Source organism: Prinia subflava, chromosome 1 (genome assembly GCF_021018805.1).
Source record: "Prinia subflava isolate CZ2003 ecotype Zambia chromosome 1, Cam_Psub_1.2, whole genome shotgun sequence".
In the NCBI taxonomy this organism is placed as follows: Eukaryota; Metazoa; Chordata; class Aves; order Passeriformes; family Cisticolidae; genus Prinia; species Prinia subflava.
The window spans coordinates 53,153,884-53,180,397 of record NC_086247.1 but is presented as its reverse complement, the minus strand read 5'-3'; the positions used below and the strand labels follow the sequence as shown (position 1 = coordinate 53,180,397).

At 42.9% G+C, this 26,514-nt stretch overlaps 1 protein-coding gene across 2 annotated transcripts; it reads right to left on the bottom strand.

Annotated features, from left to right (window-relative positions):
• Window positions 1-13,074: 13,074 nt before the first annotated feature.
• On the bottom strand, window positions 13,075-26,094 carry CIDEA (cell death inducing DFFA like effector a). Of its 2 annotated transcripts, XM_063396844.1 has the most exons (6): window positions 25,944-26,094; window positions 21,921-22,077; window positions 21,584-21,730; window positions 19,254-19,435; window positions 15,884-16,041; window positions 13,075-15,397 (listed from the first exon to the last, which is right to left on the bottom strand). In XM_063396844.1, the coding sequence occupies exons 1-5, from the start codon at window positions 25,979-25,981 to the stop codon at window positions 15,909-15,911; spliced, it is 657 nt and encodes a 218-aa protein (XP_063252914.1). In that variant the 5' UTR covers window positions 25,982-26,094; the 3' UTR covers window positions 13,075-15,397; window positions 15,884-15,908. The 2 variants fall into 2 exon arrangements, with proteins under 2 accessions (XP_063252914.1, XP_063252905.1); XM_063396835.1 differs by having other exon boundaries at window positions 13,075-16,041.
• Between the last annotated feature and the right edge of the window lie 420 nt (window positions 26,095-26,514).

The window sequence follows — 26,514 nt, the reverse complement described above, 5'->3', positions numbered from 1 at the left end:
CATGCTCTGAGATATGTGTGGTTTGAAATGGCTTGATTTTTAATGAAAAAGGACATTTTGGTTCACCTCCAGAGAGGAAGCCACTTCCCACAGCTGCTGAATCTGCTTTATGATCCCTTTGGGTAACTGCTGCACAGTTTCCCAAGTAGAGGGTGCCTGCTATCAGGCCAGCATGACTCTTCAGTGGTATGGCATTGTCAATACAGCCTATTGCAGAATTTAGCCCTGGTGGGAGACATTCACCTGTCCATGCACATCTGTGCTGCCTGACCCAGTCTCTGCTGTTGTGCAAGAGCAGCCCTGAGGCTGGAGTTCAGAACCTCCTTATCCACTTGTTGGAAGGTGGTTCTTCTGGAGAGCAATCTTGGGTGCTCTCTACAGCTTGAACACAATCAAGGTAGCCCCCACTGGTCAATATATAACCTCCAAAAAACCCAAAATATTGGGAGGCCACGTTGCTGTGACGTGACGGATGTCAGCTCAACTCTGTGCTCTCAGCTCCAGCCTTGCCTTTCCATAAATGTTTTTCAGCAGGGCTTGTAGCATCTTGTAAATGACCTCCAAGTAGCCCACATGCATCATGCTAGGCTGACTCAAATGTCTGTCTGACATCAGGGAAGCAGCTGGAGGATCAGGATCAGCATGTTTGCCTTGCAAGCAGCCATTAGGGGAGGACTGGATACTATGTGCCTTTTTCTCTGCTGAAGGACTCATAATAAGTGTCCTTCTGTGTGCGATCTGCGTTTTTGGAAGAGATCCATGAACAAGTCATTATTCAGCAGCCTGATTAGTGAGGTTGTCTTGGACATTGCCTGAATCTATATGTCCTTGACTATGCCTTCCAGGCCTGGCTTTCCCCATGCTCTGCAAATCTTCCCGTTCACTGCTCATACTTGCCATCTCCTCGCCTGTTGCTGCTATGCCAGTGTTTAAAATCAGTAGGTTCCCAGACCAGGTAGTGGTAAGGCTGGGTGTGTGTTCCCAGTAGGCTCACACATGTACAGATACAGACACGGCTGGCCACCCTGACTAGCCCAGGCAGAAAACACAGCACACACATAAACAAACAGCAATAATGGCCTCATCCTGTTTCCCTCTCTGGCTGATCAGGACAGAAACCCATTAATGGAAAATAAATATGTATTTGTATATATCTATACAATATGGATCCCTCTATAGCCGGTCTGAGACACTAATCTCATTCTGTTGTCAACACCTGAATTCCAGCTCTTTCCAGTTGCTGGCAAGTGCAAATGTTAGCCCAGAGGCCTGCAGTTCCACTCTAGTTGCTGGTAATTAGCTCTACAGCTATGAATGGTGGCTCCTTGTCCAGTGCTGGCTTTAGGGCATTCAGCCTGTTCAGCAGCTGACCTCTGGATCCCCAGTTGCCTCACACAGAGATACAAACAGGCAAAACAAGTTTCTCTGGTAGCTGGTCCAGAGTTGTGGCCTTAGTAATGTCTGACCCCACCACAGTCTTCTCAGCAAGTGACTTAGAACCCCTTGTCTCTCCAGCAGCCAGACCAGAGATCTTATGGTCTCTTCATTCTCTTTACTGGACCCCTGGCTGCTCCAAAACTTGACTTCACCTGTCCTGACTTGCTGTTTGCTAGGGACCACACACAGACATGCAGATGCACACAAAGTGTGTGCTCTCATCTCTCCACTGCTGCTTCTAAGACACACAGGCCCCTGTGACTTGTAGCCCTCACAACTTGTGGCCCCCACCTCTAATTTGTGGCACTCAGGACATCACACACACACACACACATATATATATATGTGGAATATAGATGCTGCTCTGCCTCCCCCCCAAAAAATTAAAATACATTTCACTAAGACAAGACAGACTGAGATATCAGGTACAAGGTGTAGCTAGACAAGCATACTCACCAACAACTTGTTTACATCCAATCAGGCCACTTTAGCCCCGTATCCTTTTATTTTTCTATATCAAACCATCTTTATCCCTTCTTACCCCCATCTTTGATTCTTCCTCTAAACATCCCAGAAGTTCTCTTGTACAATCCCAAAGATGTTCTTCCCCTCCATCCCCTAGAGACTCCCAACCCCTGCAGGCAGTAACTCCTCTCCATACAGTGATCCACGGAGCCTGTCCCACTGACTGCTGGTGATGGGTGACCAGACCCCGGGCTGAACCCTCACTGAGGGTCAGTGTCAGCCAGGTCAGAGACTCCTTTTCTCTGGGTATGCCGTTGGATTTCTCCACCTGCCCCTGTTCCTTTGTGCTCCTTTCCATTTGTGGAGATAAACCTTGAATCACATAACCAAGCAGTAGGTCAAACCTGTATGATCATCTGAATTAAATTATATTTTAAGAATAAAAGCAAGAAGGAACAAATAGACATAGGTAGGCAGTAAGGGGAAAAAAGAAGCACTGAGAGTGTACTGTAGTAGAGCCTTTAGTCCATGTGCCTTCTGAAGAGCCGTATAGGTTGCACTGCCAATGTCTGTGATTTTGAAAGGTTTGTCTACTGTTTGTGAGCAGCAGCCAGTCAAACAACATTTAGAAGCAAAAACTTCAGCCAGTTTCCCACACATACAAAGTTACCCACTGAGGTACATAGAAGGCTGTAGAGCTGTGTGCCTGATGGAGGTGAGCAGCTGCTTACCCAATAAATTTGCATATACAAATTTTATAGTTACGTAAATAACTTCTAACTTTCAGTCAGGCCTGAATCAACTTGCAGCTTCTCCATGTTTTTTTGCTGGTAATCTGAAAGAAGACACTTTTGTTGATCACTGAATGTAGATGTACCTTCAAATCCTTTTCATCCATGCTTGTGTTTACTTACCAGTTCAGCTGATTCAGGAGGTGAAAGTGCCATTCTAACCTGTGCCCATGGAGCCCTGCTCCATATTCTTCTTAAGTCTCCACAGACTTGGTCTGGGATTTTAAAGGTACTTAGGTGTTTCAAAATCCTCCTATGTGCTTAACTGTTATGGATCACTTATGGCTGTATTTGAAAATCCTACTAAACACCTCTTGGAAATTTAAGGCATCTAAATTTCTCCCTGGGTGCTTCATTTGCACGAGTCCATGAGATTAAGTCTATATTTAGATTAATATAGAAACACACTGTAAATGCTGTACAATGGATTCTCACTTGTTATATTTGGCTCTCTCAGATATCTCTTTCTCACATACCTATAATATATATTGACCTCTAACCTTCATAACTCATAGTCTTTTTTTATTTCCTATTCACTCCATAGGTTAATTTAATACTTACAGTATGGCTTTTTTTTTCTACCATGCACAAAATAGGAGAAGAACTTTCTTAATATTTCCTTTGCAGATTTACATACATTTTAGATATGTATTAAGAAAGAGCTGTTTGCTTGCCATAGTCTGCATTAGTCTGACATTTCTAGCTGGTAAAAACCCAACACAGTTTATTTCCACTGGACAACTCTTTGGTAATCCAATGTGACGGGCTTAAATGTGATGTGATTCTTTATTCCTGTTGGTCAGAACTGACAAGGTATCAGACAGTAGCAGCAAATTAAATACTCACACAGATCTTGTGTGAGATCCAGCTGCTTTGAAACAGCTGCACACATGCACAGGTTGGGGTCATGGGGGTTGTAGAGCTTTCAGTTTCTGTCTTTGGGTTTTCTCATGTTCTCATTGCTTGTGCACAGGCTGAATAGAAATGGATTCCTACAGGATGATGAATTTCACAAGGCGGGATGAAATGTGTGAAGTACCCATGCTGCAGAGTAAAAGGATTTTCCAGTAACAGCAGTTCAAGCAACAGTCATGTCCCACAAAGTCACATGGAAATTTGCTTTAATGCTGTGGAAAAAAACCAGCGAAGTTCTTCTGTATTTAGCTAGTCATATGATATGATTGTTAAGCTGCTTCCTGCTTTTCAGGAAACACATTTGTGTTTATATCAGGGTTGTTACTAAGACTATTTCTATTTACTGAAGTTTTTAAGACTAGAGAGAAATTCATGCCGTAAGAGAACATTTAACAAATTAGTTACTCCTTTCTTTTTTCAGAATGACAAATTTGTTGCATTTTGATATATAAGAATATCAACAAGTGTCTATCCAGTGTTCTAAAACTTGTCAGCACTTACACTGAATACCAAAACAATAAACATAATCCACATGGTGGATTTACTCTGACAGCTAGCAAATGCTACTAAGTCCATGGTGACTTTTAAGAGGAAGGTCCTGTCTTTCTTCTTAAGCCCAAAGAGTTTCATGCAAGTTAAGAAAGGAAAAAAGAAACCTTAAAATAATTTGGGTTTGGTTTTGGTTTTTGGTTTTTGGGTTTTTTTCCTGTCTTCCTGAGCAAACCAAGCATGGGAAGTCCCATGCTCCCATTCAAGTGTGTACCCGTGTATCTCCACCACTACCTCTTTTTCCATCAGCCTCTTGTGACAAAATCTACAAGAGGCACATGAGTTACAGAGACAATGCAGCTGCAGATGAGTCTAGAAACAGCTCAAGAACCCAAGAAATACATTTAAAAGAGGAAGTGAGACAGTAACACACACACACACACAGAAGCGCATGGTCTGTTAAGACAAACACCAGGCCACATATTTCGCTCAGGTGTTTTGGAGCTTACATTCTGCCCAGAAGAGCCATTATTATATCTCATATGGTTCTCAGTTTCTTGCTTTGTCACCCCCTCTACCCATTAAACGTTGCTGTGGCAGCCGTGGTTTCAAGAATTGCCACCTATGCTCAAACAGAGTTCTCAGGGGGTTGTCTTACTGCCACTCATCTGGCCACTATCTGTAGCTGTCAGTGGAGATACTGCTGATGTTTGTTTTAGCCCACAAGATGTGGTCTGAACTTTGTAACGTTTAAGCAAAGGTCACTAAGTCAAGTCAGGGCAAAATATGTTAACGTGCAAAATCCAAGAGACTGTGAAGTGACACTGGGGGAATTCCACCATCTCCTCCAAAGGAGTTTCTAGCTGCATTTTCACACACCACTATTTGACCAAATGAATGGAAAACTTTAACTCCAACCCTGAATATTCATGTGTTTGAGTACAGGCGCTTTTGCACTTTCCAGCACTTAATGTCTTTTGATTTGTAACATATTTTCTGTCCTTTGTAAATGAGTATTTTCTTTCAGCCCTTTGTTTCTCCCCATGCTAAGCTTCAATGCTAACAATTACTCATCCAGCACTTTTTGCACAGTTGGTCATAGTGATTTTTATGCAATAGCTGTAGCACCTGGAGCAGAGGGAAGCATGTACCTGCCTGTTTTGTCAGGCAGAAGTGTGTGTTTGGTGTGGCTGTGTTTTTAACCTCCATTCTAATCGGTCACTTAGCTACACAAACAAACAGAGCCAGAGAATGAGCTGCACTCTGTGTTCAACAGAGTCAGTAAAGGAGCCAGGCTAGTGTTTTCTTACAGCTACAATCAAGACTACGGGAGTACAACATTAAGGCAGGCATTTATCTGTGTTCAACTCTCCAGCCTCTCTCTCTACACATTGAAGATTTTGGGGAACCAATCTGTTTGGAGGACAGAGTGAAAACATAATTTAGCTAGAATGTATACCACCCATTATCTATATCATGTGGTGAATGAGTGGTGCAGCTGTAAGAGGAAAATGAACATGAGATATTGACAGCTTGCTTTTAGAGTCTAGTCACCTCTGAATAGATGCCAATGCAATGCAGAGATTATCAATGAAGTCCTGGTGTTTCAAGTGTGGGAGACTTCAGAACAATGACATAAAGGTCTCTGAACCAGAAGTTGTGCCATCAGGAAAAAAAATCATGTTTTGACCAGATGAGTGCATTGATGACAGCTGGTCTTAAATAGATGGAAGATTTGTCTAATATAGAATTCCATCTCTAACAGTAATCAGTGATGGATACTAGGGAAAGAATATGGTAATGCTCCTCCAAAAATGCCCTTCCACATCTGGCAGCCAGTGATTAAGTATCTGTTGAACCACTGGAAGGATCTGGATCCCATATTTAATAGTTCTTTTCAAGTATCCTTGAAGTTATATAATTGCTTTTTAACCCAGTTACACTTTCAGCCTTCAATGTCTCCTATGGCATGCACAACTGAATTCCATTTTGTGAAGAAGTAGTTCTTTCTGTTGTAAGGCTGACACCTGAAAATTGTGCCTCCTAACTCTTCTGTTTTGAGAAACAGTGACTACCAGTTCCTAATGACCTTTGTAGCTGTGTGTAAGGTGAAGGTTTTAGTGGTTTTGTTCTTCATTTTGCCTATCTGTCCAAAATTTTCTGAGCTGAAAGTATTACACTGATTAATCTCCCCACGTTGGAGTGTGACCCTGTATTCCTATGATAGTTCTTGCTTATCAGCCTTCTTTACTAGCTCTACTGCAGTGTCTGTGAAATGGAAATACCAATATTTAAACCATAAGCCATCATTGATGCAGTGTTATAGGATGCCTCCTGCTCCAATTTGTATTTTTAATATGCTTTGTGTTTGCCCTCTTGGTCACTGCTGAGCTTTTTCCTTCATGGAACTGTTCACACTACCTCCAAGATGTCTTTTGACACTGGTGACAGCTAAATTAAATCCTGTCACTAGAAACACAGGGGTGGTTTTTCCTGTGTAATGCAGTTAGGGATATTAAATTTCATCAGGTGTTGTTTATTCAAATTTGTATCGTGAAATACTTCTGAAACTCAGTCCACCTGATAGCTTGATTAACTGTCCTGAAGATTTTTGTACAATCACAGAGATTTACCAGTTCAGTATTATTTTTTCCTCAGATCATTTAGAATTGAGCAGATCAGGTCCAAGCACAATCTATGGATTTCATCTAGAGTTTTGTCTCTTGTTGCTAAAGCATCTTATCCCACCTAGCTCAGTCTCCTTAACACCCTTGAGTAAAACCCCTTGCAGCAGAGATCTCTACTGCAACCTGTGGCAGGGGAAGGGGGATAGATAGGGTTAGGTTTTATTGCACAAACTTAACTTTTCATGGTTTTATTCTCTGAGAAAAAAAAAAAGAGAGAAAAAAGCAATAGACCTCTAAGATGAAGGGCTGGAATACTGTTTAGACTGTCAATTACTTAACAGCTACCAAGCAAAGCATGTATTTGAGATGAAATGTGTAGCTCTCCAGGTGAAAGTGATTCATCTCATTGTGGGAAACACTTCTGTAAGAGCAGGTTTGCAGCTAAAATCGACTATAAATTGCTCCAGTCGGGTGTTGGGTTTTTCAGGTGAGTCACAGTTTTCCTCCTCGCCTGTTTTCTCAGGTGGTGAGTGGCTCCTGGCTGCCACCCTTCCCTCACCAGCACAAATCCCTCTCATCTGTCACACACGTCCAACCCAGACCAGCATACCACTCCTAGCCTGCTCCACAAATGATTCTCTCAGATTACATTTGTGAGGAGAAGAGCACCATTCCCCACAAGTCCTCAAGCCCTAGGACAAACAGCACAGCACGAGCTGTGACTGGACAAAGCCTGGCTTATTTTTAACAGCACAGTGCTCAGCACTGTCAGGGCTGGGTGGGTGCAGCCACTGAAGGAACGTGCTCCAACACTGAATGCACAAAAGCAGCTGAACCATCCCCCTCTGGGCAGGGTACTCCCAGGGCTACCTACTGGGAATAAGGAGAGCAACCCAACATTCCCACACAGAGAGAACTGAACATTATTTTTCTTAGAAAAGCACTCTGCAGCAGTGGTACTGAGGGTGTTCACCCCTTGCCTCGGGCTGCAGCCCGTGAGCAGCATTACCATATTCATGATCTAAAGGCTTCTGAATGCTGAGAATGTAAGAGGTCAGTCTGGCCCAGGGCCAGGACTCAGCCCACTGCTGGCCCTGAGAATAATACACTTCATGGTCGGTCTGTCGAACAGAGCACCAGAACGGGGGAGGATATGGGGCTGCAGGATACACTGGCTGCACGCTGAATGCCACTGCTTTGTGGGAAGGGTGTGGAGACACAGGTGTTGCCTGTGCATGGAAGATTTGCAGAGAGATACATCTGTGTTGTGTAAATTGATTTCATTGTGGTGTCCTGACTCTGTTAATGAACAGGGATTTTGTTACATGTGGCTTCTATGAACTGTCAGGTCTGCCTGATATTTGTTTAAGCTCTAAGTAATCAGAAGTGTCTTAGGACACCAGCTTGGTTAGGACAGTTATGAGGACAGTTATGCTAAAAGTGCTAAAGAAACAAGGAGCCTGATCATCTCTATGTGAAAAGACTTTACATGAACAGCTAAAGAAAGGTAGATATAAATGTCTTTTTTTTTTCTTAATTTATATTTGCTTAAACACCTGCCTACCCCCTCATGCCCACCCCACCCCATTCTCCCCTCAGTCACAAAGTATTTTTAGTTTGAATGTGACCAGAGGAGATCTGGAATAGGTGAGGAAGGATACAAGAGAAACAACACAACAGGTCTCATGGGTAAGGGAGTCATCAGGGCAGGTATAGAAAAATAGCCAAAGGAACTGAGTGCTTGAAGCTGACAATCAGGCACAGAGAAAAAGAACAGAATGTAGCAGCTGGAATTTTTCTAGTGAAAGAAACCCAAAACCCAAAATGTCAAAACCAACCAATCAACCCCCCCCACCCAGTTCATATTAACATTCCCCCCCCCAGTTCAACAACCTTTGGACAGGGAGAAGTTAGAGAAGGAAAAGTGACTTTTATCTGTTACATTGCTACTGCCTTTAGTCGTAGCTGATGCTGCAAGTGACAAAACCTGTGTTGTTTTCACTGATGACAGCTCTTGTGAAAACTGAACATGGTGCCCTGTCAGGCCCAGCTAAGAGTAGGAGGAATTGAGAGGACTATTTACTAAATTCAGCAGTCACAAAGGTGGAACTATTAGAGACAGTACTTTTCTTATCAAGATGAAATATTGATCCTAATATAGTATGCAGAAAGTGCTTATATTAATGAGGAAAAACAGCTTGATCATCCCATCCAAAGATGAAATGGCTCTTCTGGAATATTTGCAGCAGCTATCTAATACTTTATGATTTCTGGTAAAATTGATTTCTTTTTGAATAATCAGTCATCTCTGAATACACAGGGGTTGTTCTGGAAGATAATGACTTTTATTTGGAAAGCATGATCACTTGTGTGGAAATTAGAACAATATTCTGCAACTGTTCAAGGCAGCTTTTCTAGGCAACTTCCCTAAGCAGGTAAGAAAGGAAGAGAGCTGCAGCTGGGAGATTACGTACATTAGGCACATTTTGTACAGGAATCACTGAAATGATGGCATTTGCAATGTAGCTTCTTGGGAATAAAATAGAACTTATCATAGATTTCAGTTTGTCTAGCTCAGCAAGAAATCAGCAGTCCTTCTACTGAAATTAGATTATTCGTAGTTTTCTTGTACGTTCTCTCCTGAAGAGTGTTTGAAAACACTCCTTAATAAAGAGCAGCAGCAAACCAAGCTACATACCTATACAAAGGAAGATGCTTTGTAATTAGAAGTGTTTTTAACATAAAAGTTTATGGACTTCATGATGTAATTAAAAATGTGTCATGAGAAATTACCTTTAGGACTTTTAAAGACTTCTTAGATGTCTGAGATTTCTCTGGGTCTATAATAGACTGACAGACTACATACATCATTAAGCTACAGTTTTTCATAAATAGAGTTGTTGTCTGAGGATCTAAGCTCCTTTTTTTTTTAATGCATGACAATCACAAACCACCTGTTATAATAGTTACATTAGCTACCCCCCCATCTATACATAATGTATGCTAATTATTGAAGCAGACTTTTTAGGAAACACTTGGTCAATCAATTTTTTATGTTGAAACTGCATAAAATGCATTATCCTGATTCTGGAGTCTATTAAGACATACTTTATTTCTACTGTTACATTTCATTAGTTGTTTTGTTTTATGAAACTACTAACAGCACTATTTCAAAGTTATTTTTCTAGTGATAATTGCTATTTATTAATAAATATTCCTAATCAAGAACAATTAGGAGCGGGGCCTACTATGAACAATTCAGACTGATGGGCTACCTTAGAAAATCCACACCCAAGACTGAGTTTAGTAAAAATGTTAACTTTGTTTTGCACATGACTGTATTTTGTCCCTCCAAATATTGCTGTGAAAAGCCATTCAGAAAGCAATTTAAAAAATTTGTTTGCAATTTTACTGGCCACCATTAGCACAAACTCCTTGGGTTTTTTGCTTATTTTTACTTCCAGTGTTTTGTGCTTGTGGTATGTGAAATTTTGCTGTCTGCCAGGCTGATGTCTCACTTCATCCCCTCAACAGACACGGGGAGAAAATAAGATAAAATAGTCTGTGGGTCAAGATAAAGATGGGGGATCACTCACCAATTACTGACATCAGCAAAACAGACAGAACTCAGGGAAGATCGACTTAATTTCAGCAAAAAATAGAATAAGATGGTGAGAAACAAAGACGAAACAAAACCACCTTCCCCAAGCTCTGTTTTCTTCCGACGCTGAACTTCGCTCCTTCACTCCCAGCTCTTGTACCTCCTCTCGCTGTCCCTAAGCAGTGTAGAGCAATGGGGGCCATGATCCCCTGCCTCACTCCACACCCATCCTCTGTGCTGTTCCTTCCTTCTCCCCGTTTCCCCTGCTCCCCTACAGGACACAGTCCTTCCCGGCGCGGTTCCCTTGCACGGTGTGGGATCCAGCTCCAGCTCCCCCCTCGCTGGCCGCAGCTCCTGGAGGAGGAGTCGCCCCTTCCCGGCTCCCCGGGCTGCCGCTCCCAGGCGAGTCCCTGCCGCGGGGGGCGGGCCGTGCCCCGATGTTTTCTCCAGCTTGTTCCTCCGCCGTCTGGCAGGTGTAGCACTCATTTCCACTTCTTTTCTGACCTTGAAGTCTGCAGGTTAGCTACCACACTTTTTTTTTTTCTTCCAGTTCTTCCTCCCAGCTGCTGCACAGCATTTTTTGCCCTTTCTTAAATATGTTCCCTCAGAGACACGGCCAACTTGTCTGAAGGCCTCAGCTGTGGGCAATGCTGGGCTCATCTCAGAGCCAGATGGAAGGAGCTCTGTACGACACAGACGCCACCCCACAACACCCCTCTAATTCCCACTGCCAAAGCCTTGCCACTGAACCAAATCCAGTTTATTTTGTGCTTTCCCACAGCAAGAAACCAGGCAGTGATTCCCTCACAAGAGGGGAACTGCTCCATCAGTCCAGCTCTTCAAAACTGTCCCTTAAACTAAATACAAGATGTACTTACTACACAGAAGAGCAATAGACAAATCACACTTGCATGCTAACCCCCCTCAAGTTAATTCTGAACTAGGCAAATATGATATTTTACTAAATTATTTTTTCCCTGCAGTCAAATGTCTACTACTCTAGGTAAATGACTGCAGAGAGGTTTTGTGAGGCAAAATAAAGAGATCCTTGATCCTAACAGTGTTTAGTGAACACCAGAGATCACTGGACCCAGTATTTTGTAGTCTTTTGTAACTTTTGTGAAAGATGGAGGAATGCAAACCTTTTGTGTTAAAGCAAACAGAGTTTTCAGTTTCTCTGAGGCCAGAAAGTGAGTCAGCAGTAGGGAGTTAAGAGTCCAGAGCCACAAAATAGTATCCACTTACTTCACTGCCACAGTCCAGCATTTGGAAACAGCTTGTGCCAGACCATAGGCTCATTAATATTCATGATTATTTCAGGAATAATTTATTCTGGAAATGAATAGAGACAACATCCAAAGCCACTTCTTGATTTCATTTATTAATGAATGAAGTTCCTTATAATTGGCACCACACAATAGAAAATATTGCCATCACTAAAACCAATTTTCACTCATCTCAATTTTCACAGTAAGTTAAACTACTGAGACTAAAAATTGTGAAGCGGGAAAACAGTGTATTTTCCCTTGGCAAAACAACAACCCTTACACCTAAAAATATCTTAGCTACATATATGACAACATAAGGTAGAGAAAGACATGATAAACTCCAAGCCCCACGAGAATACTTGCTGATTAGTAACTGAAGTGGTATGTTAATCACATTAAGAGTTCTAATAAACCTTGGGGCATCGAGTCAAAAATATGCTTTGTACTTCAGTTTTAAACTTTATTTTACTTTTAATTAAGTAGCTTGTGCCTTTAGTTCAAGTGTGATTTCAGGGAAGAAGCACACTGAAATGTTTTAGAATTATATTTCTGCCAGTTACAAATTATCATATGAGGCTATATTCACACTTAAAATTCAGAATTACCAACATTTTCAAAATTGTGTATACATACCTCTCTGCACACTTCACTGAAAAAAATCCCAGCTCAAACTCCAGTTTTCCTGCTTTTACCTTCCCCTCCTCTGTAGGGAAGGGATTCATAATGTTTCCTGCAGCATATTTCAAATGATCTAAGGAATTTAGACCCTGCTTTTTCCTCTCTCCCTGGACAGAAGGGCTTTCTCCTGCAAGAAAACTTTCATGTGCTTATGAAAGGAAGGAAATGAAGTAATGATAAACTGCACACACACAAAAGCGACTAGATTCTTCATTCTGGTTGTGAAGAAAGCAACTTTGCTCTGTCTGCAGAACATGAGCAGTGCCTGAGTCAACAAGGTCTCTTACTTCAGTGAAAATTCCTTTTTTGGTAACCAGAGAGTGGGACTTGGTGCATTGTTAGTAAGTGATGCAAAGCAACAGGCAAAAAGGGTCAGTGCAAGCAAGCAGGCAGCAAACATGTTTCACACCTTCTGCATGTCCTTGCTCCCAGCCCTGTCTGCAACAGCAACAAGTGCAGGTTAACTGAGTTTATGGGAATTAAAACTAAAGCTAAAAAATGCCAAGTGGAAAACTCTAGCTGCTTCTCCACATACCTGCAGTTAAGAGCCTGTGCTTTTAGTTTTTCTGTCTTGCTAGATATTGTATAGCACTTGTATTTTCTGAAATACAGAAAATTTATACAGTTTTCTGAAAGGTAGATCTTTGCTGCATACCATATTCAGCTGAAGTAAAAGCTATACTTCCTAAGCGGTCTGTAAAAACAAAACAAAACAAAACAACAACAAAACAACAACAACAACAAAACAACCAAAAAAAACCCCAACAACCCAAACTGGTTCCAACTCAGAGAATGACAAACTCTCCCAGTCTGAAAGCCAGCTTTATTTTGACTCAAAGCAAAAACTTTATATCCAGAAAGAAGTTGGTACAGTAGCAAATATCAGCTCCAAATACTAAGCCCATGAAAGACCCAGATTCACAAGCAATGAAACCATTTTAGACACACCTTCCGGGACACTTCTCCCATTTTGAGAAAATATCAAATCTGAGCTACTTTAATTCCAAATGCAAACAGCTGGACAGAGGGAATTGCTCCAAGATGGAGACTGCTGCACACAGGACCTTCAGCAGCTCGAGTTTTAAATGTTAAGCTCTTGAAGCAGCAGCTGCTTAAAAATATTGCACATTCATAGCAGGTGAGCTTTTCAGATCACTGCTAGATTCCCAGATAGTGCCACTGTAAACTATGGACTGTTAGTCCTGTAACAATTGCCTCTGGCTAGAGAAGGCTGGAATTTGGGATCTGCACAGTTGAGACATGCAAAAGCTTTTGTACTACAGATGTTAAAGATGAAACTCAAACAAAGCAACAGTGAGGTATTTCATTTGTTTTACTTTTTTTAATGCTAGTACTCCCATCTTAGGCAACATAAATATTCTTAGAAGCATTTAAGAGGATTTGCTTTCACGAGGTGCGCTTGTTTTAATAGAAAAAGTGGTCCTTAAAAGCTGAAAAGATTACCATGTCCTGTGTAAAGTCAGTTAAATGCAATTCCTTGACAGGGAAAGAAAGACTTTGGCCAACAATTAACATGGCAACAATCATTTATGCAGGGGGTGTCAAGAAAAATACAGATAAAACATGAAGAGGTTATATCAAAATGGAATCTTTCTCATTACTCCCAGAATAGTTTATTGTTTTCTTCTGAAGGACACCTGACAGTGCTGCAAGCTCCAGACGTTCTTCACTGGGAGAAATTAGGAAAGAACAAGTCCTCCCCTTATCTGGAGCAGTATGCCCTCTGCCTCCTCCAGCAAACGCTCAGAAGTAGATGGGAAACAACAGGAATTAGGAAAAGACACCAAGGTTTTTCTTAGCTGTCTATTTATTTGTGATACCATTACTTAAGAGACTGACTCAAACTTGTGTCCATCAGTCCCTTTAGCACTTGGATTTAGGCTGCCTTTCCTCTCAAGGGTGATTTGAAGAATGCAGCGCCAGCTGCCACACTCATGGTGGGAAGGCAAAAATAAGCACAAGAAGGTGAAACTTGCAGCTAAAAGCAAGAGCAATTTTCCCATGTAGCAGTGACCTTTGAAGTGAAGAAACCCAGCTAAGGGGTCAGAATAGACTCCACCAACCATGAGACTTTATCTTTTCCACCTTTCTGATGCTCTTTTAGCAGTTCAGGTCAGTGCAGTTGGTGCACACAGGTAATGGATTCCTGTCTCAGAGGCATGGCAAGCACTGTGGGCTCCATAGTGGTCTTTTCCCTTTCACTCCCACTGATTTCCTCTCCCACCCCACTTGTTCTCTCAGCAACAGAGCTGCTCTTACTAGGTGGCAGCTACTGTCAGGACAGACACATCTCCTTAACAGCTTTCAGCCTTCCTAAAGTTCTTCATGTGCAAGCAAACAAAAAACCTCAAAAGCAACGTCTGTGAACAACCAAAACTGGGTTGTTTTTTTTTCCTTCACCAACGTGAGTTTGCATTTTGACACAAGATGCCTAAGGCTACTTGTTCTCCAATTTTTCACACTGTTAAGGAAAAGCTTCCTGAAAGCTGGGCATAACAACAGTTCGGTAAACTGCGGGAAACATTACTTTGTCCTCTAATACAGCTTGTCTTGGGAGACTAAAACACTGCAAATATTCACTTTACAGCATACCTCTATGTTATGCATGACTAGATAGTGCCCTGCTGCTCTCCCCTGAACCCAAAGGCGACAAAATATTCAGCGTCTCTTACATGTACCTCAAGCCCAACTTGATGATGACCTAGTGTCATCTTGTGACAGTAAAAACTGCAGAAGCGGTGGTTTAATCCCTGAAAAAAGCTTCAGCAGGTTGCTTATAAGCCATACTCATGAAACCATGGCAGACTGTTGAATGCTCAGGCAGAACTGGACGTCAGATTCATTAAAAAAATATATCAGGTTCTTCGACTGTGTGAGCTGTAATAACCTGAACATCCCAAAGACTGGAAAAAAAAAAAAAAAAGGAACAATAATGAAAAGGTTTTATTTGTTTTAAGGGAAGTAAGGCTAAATCTTAGCCTTCTGCTTAGTAGTTGCACAATCTCCAATTAGACTTCATGAGAAGGGTCAGTCACTGGAGTAGGACTGAAGTTCTGTTGTCAGCAGGAGTAAATAGGTACATTTCACCTCAATGTCAGCTTCACACTAATGCCAGCGCTGTTAAGGATTAAAACAAATTAACAAACACACCCCACAGTCCTCCTGCCCTTGCCTTACAGCCCAGTCTGTTCAGAATGCAAGTGGATAGTCATGAAAAACAAACAAACAAAACATCAACAACAACAACAAAACAAACAGAAAAACCCCAAAAGAACAAAACAGTGTCTTGATTGGTGCAAAAAAAATATTGCACTGGTTACAAATCATGCAAATCTTTCCAAGTGTACTTATTCTCCATTTCGAATTGCTGGGGCAAAACCCCGCCCTCTCTCTCCTTTTGCCAGATGCTCAGACATTAGGCACCCATCTTTCTGCGGTGTTAAGAGGCTGCGAACATCCAACACTTCCTGACTAAGGCCTACAAGCACTCCCAAAGAGGAAAAATGTTAGCTCAGGTTAGTGCACATCTCCCTACTATAACATTATTACAATCAGAACTGGGCAAGAGAATGCCTTTAAGCAAAAGGATTCGACATCAGAAGCGCAGCTGTGGTCACTACTCCCGCCTGGATCGTGTGCACATGTCATCTTCATCATATTCACCCATCAACTGCAACATGTACGTTCCAGTATAGAGCAGAAACTGTCCAGTTATTTGTGCTGCATGGGACATTAGCTGAAGCACTTTCCTGGAAGAAAAGTAATTTGTTTAAGGAAAAAAATCACCAGCAAGATTACATTACCCCTTGCCACCCACAAAATTATGATGAGTTAAGTGAATATATTTAAAAAGCCCTCTCATTCCTTCTCACTTTTGAGAAGATGGTCATTTTTGTACCTTCTTTAGAGAAAATACTTGACTGACAGAAAGCTATTGGCATGTTGGCAGAACCAGAAATCACATTCAACAAAGCAGGCTGACATCCTGCTAGACCCTTACCATCCTTCTGCAATACCATCACTCAAACCATCACACTATCACAGAAAACAACTTTGCCTGGGTGCTGCAGCATAAAGTCACCTCATGTCTCAACTTTGTCACCCAATAATGCAACCCTCAGATCAAACCTGATTACATATGAAGCTGAACAATCACATTACAGGAGGCAGTCAGTCAACAGCAAAACAGGTGAAGCAGAAAAATTACTGCTGGCTAAGCTGCAAGTCTTAAGAATTCTCAGTTCACAACTATTTTATTTGCTAAAATTTGATAAAATCAGCATTCAAATATATAGTGCTATGCAAGAATCAGTACAAATCACAGATAACATCAGGTAAATGTCAGAGATTGACAACAAAAACCGTGGATCTTCAGAGGGGAAGAGATAGACATATTTGAATGGTCATTTATTCAACTTAGTTGTAATTGCATCTTCCATTCTGCAAGAAACAACAGGGACATAAGTACTGAGAGCTACCTTTGAGTCTCATCCCTCAGAAGTTAGGAGGACCCTCACCAGTATGAAGCTGAGGCATTGGGAAGCAGTACAGAAAAACTGGAACCATTCCAGAACAGGAATGGATCAGTTTCTGAAGATACAGAAACCAGATCAGTCTTCCCCTCTGCAAAAAAAAGTGGGAAGATTTTCTGAATTCCTGTCTAGGAAAACATACAGCTGTGAACCCTCTGCTTCTATTCACTTGTCCTTTGAGCTTAAGCAGAGAAACAAAAACCTCCCTCCTACAAATTCATTTTTAACCCCACTGTCATGAAAGGTTTGCAGTTGAAATCCAACGCCTCAAGAGAGTAGAATACCCTGTACTTAGAGCCTGTGAAGCCTTTAAAGAACATTGTACCCTTGTTCACGCTCCCCACACGTGCCATTTCAGCATGTCCTTCCTGTGCCACACAGAGCAGGCCAAGGAGCTTTACAGTTGTAAAGAAAGCTGCACCTGGTGCTGGGCTTTGGAGCAGCTGCACTGTGTCACTTGCACACAAGAGCAGTTGCCACTTTAGCCATGGAGCAAGTTATTTGTTGAGCTGGACATTCGATCCTTCAGTCGGACACTAGAGGGGAACACCACAAGGGGAAATGCACTAATCAGACCTGGCAGGCTTCCAGCCCCTCCCATCATGAACAGCTGCAGCATTTTTCAGTCCTTTCCCTCCACACTGCATGTGGGCTCAGGGAGAGGGCATCAGAATTAGTGATCTGGAACTCATTAGCAGAGGGACCGCACCAGAATAAGTGAAATCGTCTGTCACTGATTTCAACAGCAAGATGAGACAGGCCATGTCACTGCTGTGTTCAAGGGTACCCAAGGTTATCTCTTCTGTCACCCTGTTCTGTGCTAGCAGACTGTTGTCCCACCCTGACAGTGACATTTCCCTTCCAGCTCAGCTCTGTAACATAACAGAGCTTCCAGAAGAACTCCACAGCTACTTCAGCTGTTTGCCAGCTCCGCGCCTTTCTCACCAGCTGCCCTGTCTTGGCAGGGAGGCAGAATTGTCACTTCAAACTCTCCTCAGCAGCACAAGTTCCAGTGCTGATACTCAGTTCCATAACAGGCAGTCAGAGATCAGTTTGTTTTGGCTCGAGAGAGTTTGACAAACATAAGGGCTGGAGGAGTGTGGCTGTCCAAGGGCAAACCTCGGCTTTGAAGAAACCCTAATGAAGTCAGTGTTACAGGTGGGTGTAGCATGTAGCTGGAGAATCACTTCATCCTGTCCAGAGAGGAGTCTTGTCCACAGCCACACCAGCTGTAGCCCCGAAGATTAAGGAAGGGACCACCCAAGTAGAGTGGGAGAGGCCAGTGAGAGTGAAGGACAGGGAACAAGATCAGCATTACAATGCTAATCAGCATTACAATGCTAATCAGCATTACAATGCTAATCAGCATTACAATGCTAATCAGCATTACAATGCTAATCAGCATTACAATGCTAATCAGCATACCTGCATCAGGAGAGGAAGGACTGCTTAAAGACTTCATCTAAAGGCCACATGTCACTCTGGACAAGTCAAAACTTCACTGATGACATATACATCTGTCTGTCAGATCTGGTCCTTGTACAGTCCTCAAGTAATAAATTGCAGCACACCATTGTGTCTCAACCAGAATTCTAAAATTCAGGTAGAGAAGCCTGGGGTTGCAGCTTAAACAACTGTCAAAGTACAGCGCTCTGGGAAGGCGTCTGAACTCAGGAGTCTTTTTGAACCAGGGCAGAAAGGAGCTGAAAGTCACCAACTTTCAACTCGTTGCTGAAAATAGTTGACTGGACAGGTATTATTTTAAGATGGCATTTCCCAACAGCCAGCTCTACCAAACTCACAGCCCACAGCAGATCAGTCCTGCAGGAGATAGCAGTCCTTGACAGGCTCCCTTAGCTAGCCTAGAGACCACACCAGCTGATTTAAGAACAATGACATCACAGAGGCTTGCTACAGATGACAAATCCACATTAAGAGAGGAGAGTGTACCTCTCTTTCATTTTCTTTTGCCTCCTTGTAGTTCTAGTGGTGAATCCGGGAAACAGGAGTGTGTGAGCAAGCTTTAAGACCCCTGACCTTAGGTCTCAAATTCCTCTCGTTTCATCCCCTTGAAGTCTCCTCTTTAAAGAGCTTCTTTCCCCAGCCTCCTGCATTCTTCAGATAAACAAGTCAAGGAAATGTGAGGAAATTCTCTCAGCAGAACAAAGAAACCGTACTTGCACCCTTTCAGTAAATACAAGCTGATAAGTTTTGCCTTGGCGGAAACTTAAGATTCCATCATAAAAATCTATAGGAAGTTTTCTACCAGTCAGTTATCCACTTTATGAAGAAAGAGTCAGTATGTTGGTCAGTAGGTAACAAAGAGCAAAAATACTGATTTTATAAACACACCTGCTCCACAGAACCAATAGCAAACACAGACTTTTACATTAACACGTGCACCTGACCAGCAGTGGAAACACACTCACCTCAGTACGCTTTTTGCTCCCATGCATTTGATGTCATATGAGATAGAGTAGATCTCATAGAAAGTTGCCTTGATGTTTAAGCAGCCAATAAAATCCTTAGGGTTCAGTTTGTACAGATCAAATGTGATGTTAGCTACTCCCATTTTCTTCTTTTTTCTCACAGCGACAACTCCATTTTTTGTCTGATTTAAAAAGAGAGAGACAGTTTATGCCACAACATAGGAAACTACAGCAAGACAATTATTAACAGTGCAGCTCTTCAGAAACACCTTTGCTTATTCCAGTCTTGAGGCTAGTTTTTGGGCACTTCTAAACTAGAATTAAAAGCATTAGCACATAGAAAAAGAGGTCTGTAGCTTATGTATGGTTTTTCAAGTCCTGAACAGGCTTCTGAAGTTTTCTAAACAGACACTAAAATTCTGGAGTGACAGAGCACCTCCTGAATATTTATTTTCTGTAGTAGAGCTTCTTCAGAGTAAAATGAGGCCACTGCACAGTGTTTTTGCCGTTTATTTATCCTGGTAAATTCTGGCTGCTTTCTGAGGCAGCAAGGTTAGGCCACCAAATATCCAGGATCACATCAGGTCCTTCTGCTTAGTCAGGAACACAATACTGATGAGCACTCTTGGAGACAGCTACAAAGATGATATCTGTGAAAAGTCAGGGACTCATTTCAAACCTGGCTCACAACATCTCTTGCTTCCTACTAAAAACACCAGAGAGGGAATCACTGCTGATTAGGCCAAGGGTTTAATATTGAGATTTTAAGAGGAAAAGCAAAGGAGAAGGAGCACAGAAAGTCATCTTCCACCTTAAAAGCACCCTCCTTTATTGAAAGCAGCCCTTGTTTGCTGCAGGGTGTGTGCTTCAAGAAAGGAAAAACAAAAAGAAAATAGTAAAGAGAGCCCATATTCACAGAGACATCTAGTGGATACACGGGATCCTCTGCTCAGCACATTCCGCTCAAGGTTAACGACCTGGCAGCTGCCAGGCTGCTTTCTGCATGCTAAATGAAGCAATAACGTTGTGTAAGACTGGCCCTTTTTGTACTTGACACCCCAGCCCTCAGACAGTGTCATGACAAGTCAGACAAAGCTAAACACAACAGTATATCATTAGCCAGCAATTTTATGCCTGTTTTACTTTGATAACTCCAAGCTCTAGCAACAGGGTCCCCTATCAACAACAGCTTTGGATGTGCACAAGCAGTGGGTGTGCTTGGAAGCCTCTTCCCACACCCCTCCCCATCAGTGCCCAGAATATTTGGATAAAGCAGGACAGAGCTGGTGCTACACTCCAGGCGATTGGTGAAGCTGTGACAATCCCTCTGTTGTCACTCAGCAACCCCTGAAGAGGGGCTGCACTCAAACTTGTGCTGCTGCAATGCCAGACAGGAGGAAGGAGAAAGGTGGAGTCACACACCCTGGCTGCAACTCCTGTTCTGCCCTTGGAACTCATGCCCCAGTTGCAGAGCCTGATAAGCCACTGAAGGTATTTTGGGGAAAAATGTACAGGCTGCCCACACTGCAACAGGAGACTGGGAAAACAGGGCCACAGGATCAAGCTGTGTGTATGGAGGCACAAAAATTGTGTCCCTGCTTGCAGCTCCACAGCCAGCTCTGCACCTGGTAGAAAAAACTCTGATGCCAGCTTTTAGCAACAGCCATCTCATGGAAAAACAGTTGAGTTTGGCTCTATGTTATTAATGAACAGATTATTATTTCCCCATAAAATAACTAATTGAATACTGAATTTATATGATTAGAAGGCTAAAGCAAGCCAGTTTTAATAGTTTTTAAATATCTTGAAGCATGCAAATTAACATTGGGTTCTGATGCCAACTTCTGGCTATTTGCAAAATTAAACACAGGCATATTTCTAATTATCATTAACTATTACTGCCTTCAGAAGGCAGAACATGCTTTATATTACTTTATTTGAGCATTTTTACAGTCTAAATTTAATCTTTAAAGATACTGTATTTTTTTAACTTTATGGAGTCAAAGTCCTCATTTTCTCTATGTTACAAAAAGGCTCAAGAACAAACATTTCTGAGCTTCTCCAAAAGCAGAATATTTTCCCTCTACGTCTTTTCAGTTGTAATGTTTTATTTCAATTCCTGGTGGATTTGCCAACAGCTCTATGTCCAAACAAAGGACAATAAGAAATATGAACTTGATTTTTCATCCAGGAAGGCTCAACAAAGAGTTTACACCTTGCCTTTCAGAGGAATTTTTCTTCCTCTTCTCCCCCTTTCCAACAATTTTAGCAGCCACAAACATTCCTCCATCCACTTCTACTCAAATGAGAGAGAAGCAGTCAACACTTACTGGTGTCCACTTCTGTCCATTTTCTAGAACCATGAAGTGTGTATTATCATCCAGGGACTTGAAGAACTCTTCTGTGTCCACAACTGTGCCATCTTCCTCCAAAACCAGGGTAACTATTCCAGCAGTTATAACGAAGGCATCTAAAGTCTGAAAAAAACCCAGGAGATTTTAGCATTCTAAAGAGAACTCACCATTTCATATTGAGGTTTGCTTATGTGAAATACTCTCCTGAACTTCCCCAGTAATGGTTTTTAGAAGCACGGGAGTCTGTGGGTTGTCTTTCTGGGACACTGTATTTCCCTGTGAGTTTCAGTCAGAGTGGGAATGTTTGCCATACCTTGCTGAGGAGCTCTTGCAGGCTGCTTGCAACAATTCCTTTCCTGCTGCTTCGGGAGGCATTGGACACACGGAAAGGGCGCCCTGCAGGCATGAGAGGAGGGAACAGGGTCTGTTTTGTTACTGCTCCTACAGATGCTCCCATGGATATGAAAGATCTAAGACAAATAAAAATTCAACATAGTTACAAAGACAGTCATGTCAAGTACTGCAAGAAGCAGGAAGACTGTTGACATAATCACATTATACGAGCAATTCACAGATCACATTAAGACTTGGAGCTTAATTTCAAAATGAAATACTACACAGCCCTACAGATATGTTATCTCTGAACTTTCTCTTGCCCACGACATTTGGAAAGACTTCTAAAATTAAAACAATTTCAAGCAGACGTGGGACACCTCTAGCTTGGCTGACATCAAGGTTACAGTCACAGTGAAGCTGATGGATTGTAAAACTGAATTTAAAAGGCAGCAGCTCTTACTGCATTCAGTTACTTAGATATTTCTCTTTATTTCCAAGATAAACACTCAATGAGACACATAATTAATTGAAAGCAATCTTGTGTGTTAAAATATGAGTTTGTTTTAGGAAGACTGAACATATTACCCATATTCAAAACACCCAGCGGCAGAATGCAGGCAGAGCTTTGTGATATGGTTACACTCGACTTCCAAAGAGTCAAGGCATTTATTTGTAAATTATATCTGCAGCCTAAAAACTCCATCTGGTTTTGAAAAACACAAAATAAGGGGTTTATATCAGGAGTTAAAATCCAAGTGCATAAATACATAGTGTTGGAGCAGGCTGCTAGGGAGACTGGAAGAATTCAATCACTTTCAGAAAGAAATTTTAGATTTTTCTGGGCAATTGCATATTTTTTGGTAAACCAAGCACATAACACCAGTAATAGCCAACTCCCACACCAAGGTACAGACCTGCTCTCATTTACACCTAGTGACACCTTTTTCTGCCAAAAGATAATGGCTAAGTCAATCATCAGCTTGCCAAAAGTGGCACTCTGCACAACATCTGGGAAGGACTGATTCCTCAGTCTTTTAAAGGGAGGCAATATTTTGTCTCCCACACTCCTGGACTCTGACATATCTTTGGCTCCTTAATACTGAATAGCTCAGAGGTGGGAAAGGGATGCATCCCCATTTTGTTCTCCCACATAGGTGTAAAAAGTCAACTTTATGCAGGAAAATCTATCCTCAGACACTTTCACTGAGGGTAGAGTGAACTGGCAGCCTTTATCTGCGGTCAGAGAGTGAATACAGGACTTCCTAGAAAAACAATGAGTCGGTGTAAAGTTACTCAACTTATGATGTCCCAGTCACACCTTTTATGCAAATCCACACCAACCACAGAGAATAAATATCTTTTCCACATCTCTTATCTGGTCTATAAGCATATGTTTGGAATGCACAGAATGTCATTTTTGTGCCTGAGCAGATTCAGATTTCAGCACATAATTCGTTTACTGATCTCATTCTGAACCACTCTTCTGGGCTGTCACGTTTCCTCTAAACAACAAAAACTCAAAAACCTTCCTCAAAAACTCCTTGGCATTATTGGAGCTTTAATTTTTTACAGGAGGAGAACATTCAGCAGTTTTGTTCTAGCTCATGCTATTACTTTGTTGCTAATCCTGGCTTTACTGTAGGTCCCTGGCTTTCAACATGTGGCGTTTATACACATGTGGCTGATGGAAACCTCTGTCCTTCCTGTGACAAAGCTGGTGAGGATAAGCAGCCAGGTTGGCTTTCAGGATACAAGTGCTGTTTCATATTAAAGAGCTAATAAGCAGTATTCCTCCTGGAAAAGGGTGAGAGCCAGGGAGGAGGACAAGGAGACAGTAGCATGACAAAGGCATGGAAGCTCCACAGAAGGGAGGCCTGCTAGGACAGGCTGTATTTGTCAATCTCTCTGCTGACTAAGTTAATAGGCCCCCAATCACCCCACTGGTTGTGGGCAGCTCACATTCTGAATCACTGAGTCTCTCCCTCAGGAAGGAAGCCTGCTCATCTACCTTGGGTCTGGTGACACTATTTCACCATTAACACCTGATGTTAAAAAGTGCAGCACTGGGGTTTCAAGGGCTTTCAACAGCTGATTACACCTCACTGCCTCTCAATAATTTGAAAACTTGCATGTAGAATAGTAATCTGATATATACGTGAGTACTGCAATTTTTTTTTTTCAGGGACAGTCAATATGAGTCCCACTGAAAAGTTTTCTTTCCCGTAACTCAAGCCAAGTTGTCATCCACAAAAGACAAAGCATAAGGGTAACAGCCAAAACATACATGCTGACAAAGAACGAAAAATGTTAGGGACACAGCTCATGGGCAAGACTTGGGCTAACAGGGCTCACCCCAGCCAACTCTGCAAGCCATGCTTTGAAGCTCTGAGCAGAAGTTTCTCAAGGAGTCAGGATCCATCACCTCACACTGTTGCCTAGCTCTATCTAAAGTCAGAGCAATAAAATGTACAGATTAATAAACCAGGGCTTACATTATCACCACCAGACAGTCACCGGACAGGGAAGATCTTAAAAAGTTATTTAACAGTAGTGAAATTTCACCTACATTTTGATGAAACCTGTTAATATCATCTTTAGACTAAGCCTGCTTAGGAAGAAGTGAGTCTGGGCTCCAGGGCAGGCTGAGGTTTCAGCTAATGAGGACACAAAAGGCAGGATGATGAAAAGCAGCCAGATAAACAGAGTGTGAACCCTTCAATTTCTGAGCCTATTGCTGAAAGTTTGTTTTTATTTTGTGTGCCACTCTCCTTTCTAGATCATAGGCTTAAACAGGCCAGCCTACATTCACAGCTCCTAGGAAGATCCATTCTTGTTCTAGCTGTCCTCAAAACACAGACAAACCGATTCCTGATACAGGGAATTCCTCTGCTGGACTGGAGTTACCAAAAATAATTTCCTATTAAAAGCTGATCAAGCTAAGTCACAAAACAAGTGGTAGAAAGGAGCTAAGGTGCAGTCGGTTTTATTAGAAAGCTGAGTGACCTGTTAAATGCAGACAATCCACTACTGTTTTATTATTCTTTAACGCTAAAATGATCAAGTCCTAGCTCTTCTCTAAAGCAAGAAGGGATCGCACATCTGTGGAAAATGCAAAATATTTTATAATTGATAGATCAAATACCTTCAAACTCTAGCATCTTATCCAGTTTGTTTTGGATAACTACAATCTGCTAGAGAGGGCTTTGCAAATGCTGCCACAAGCATCACTCTAGTGTCAAAGCTGGTGGGACAGACGAATTAATTTTTTCAGAGGACACAGGCATTAAAAGCCTGCTTTGAGCCATGTACACATATTTCACTCTTTATCTTTGTTTGCAACATGTCCCATATGTTTGTCTAAGAATGTGGTGCAATGGTCTTCAGTCCCGCTCGGAAAAATCAACGTTGCACAACGCTCTCCGCGGTACGGCACGGATTGACTTTTAGGTTAGGGTTCACTGCCGAGCGACAGCGGCAGGAACAGCGAGGCAAAACGAGAGAAAACAACAACAAAAAACACCCAACGAAACAAAATAGGAAAAGGTCGGAAACTAGTCAGGAGACTTCGGGTTCAACCCGACCGCAGCGTGGTTGTCCTGCTCAAACATGAGCTGTAGAACCACCAGGGGCGCAGCTGGCAGCGGATGGGTTTCCGAGCAGGTACGGAGCTGTGCCTCCAGGGACGCGGCTGCCTCGGTGACAGCAGGACCGCGCTGCTCCGGGACAACATGCCACCGGCACGCAGCCGGGTGCCGAGAGGTCACTACACCTCAGAGGCAGCTTAGGCTGCAGGGCTCCTACCTGTGCTTCCCTCAGCAGAGCGGCCCGATCTGCTTCTCCCGGGCAGCGTCCAGCGGGGTTAATCCCCCGCCCGCCCCCGCACCGCGCCCTCCGCTCGGCAGCGCTGGAGCCGAGCGAGGGCTGCTCAGACCCGGGCATCCCCAGCGGGGATGGAGAAGGGGATGGGGATGGAGAAGGCACAGGAGTGTCCCGCACTCACCGCAGCAGCGATCCCACGCAATCCCGTGCCACCTCCATGGCCCGCCGGCCGCGGGGCAGTGCCGGTCACAGGGTTTAAGTGCAGCGGGCGGGGCTCCTCCTCCGGGCTGGCCCCTCCCTGCCCGCCTTCCCCGGCGGCACCGGGGCCGTGCCCGGGACACGGAGCGCCCGGACTGCCCCGCCGCGGCTCGGCCCTTGCCCGCAGCGCCAGGGATGCGGGCGGGTCCAGGCAGCGCGCTTTGGGAAAGGATATTTCTCCTGGAAGTGCCGTGTGGTTTACCAGGGGAAGCAGCAGGAAAGGTTTTGTTCAGCGTGTGTGGGGGATGCACTCTACACCTTAGCTAGTTACACCTAATCTAGGAACAGTGGGAGCCAATCTCATTTGCGGCCTCCCGGCATTAGAGCAAATCAACAGATTAAGTGTCTCAGCGTCTGATTTTAGGGCCTGTGAATAAGCTTACAGCTCGGATTAATGTGTACAGTAGTGGAGGCATTTACTGCTACTCCTGCGGGCAGGGGAGCGGTGGCTTCTGTTTACGACACAGGAACAAAGGCAGTGTTTCCTGCTCACA

Coding starts and splice junctions, on each gene's coding strand:
- CIDEA (XM_063396835.1), bottom strand. CDS start 25,981: ATGGAGGTGGCACGGGATTGCGTGGGATCGCTGCTGCG. Junction 21,731..21,920: donor TGCAAGAGCTCCTCAGCAAG/GTATGGCAAACA, acceptor GGTTTTTTTCAG/ACTTTAGATGCCTTCGTTAT. Junction 16,042..19,253: donor GGAGCAAAAAGCGTACTGAG/GTGAGTGTGTTT, acceptor CTTTTCTTCCAG/GAAAGTGCTTCAGCTAATGT.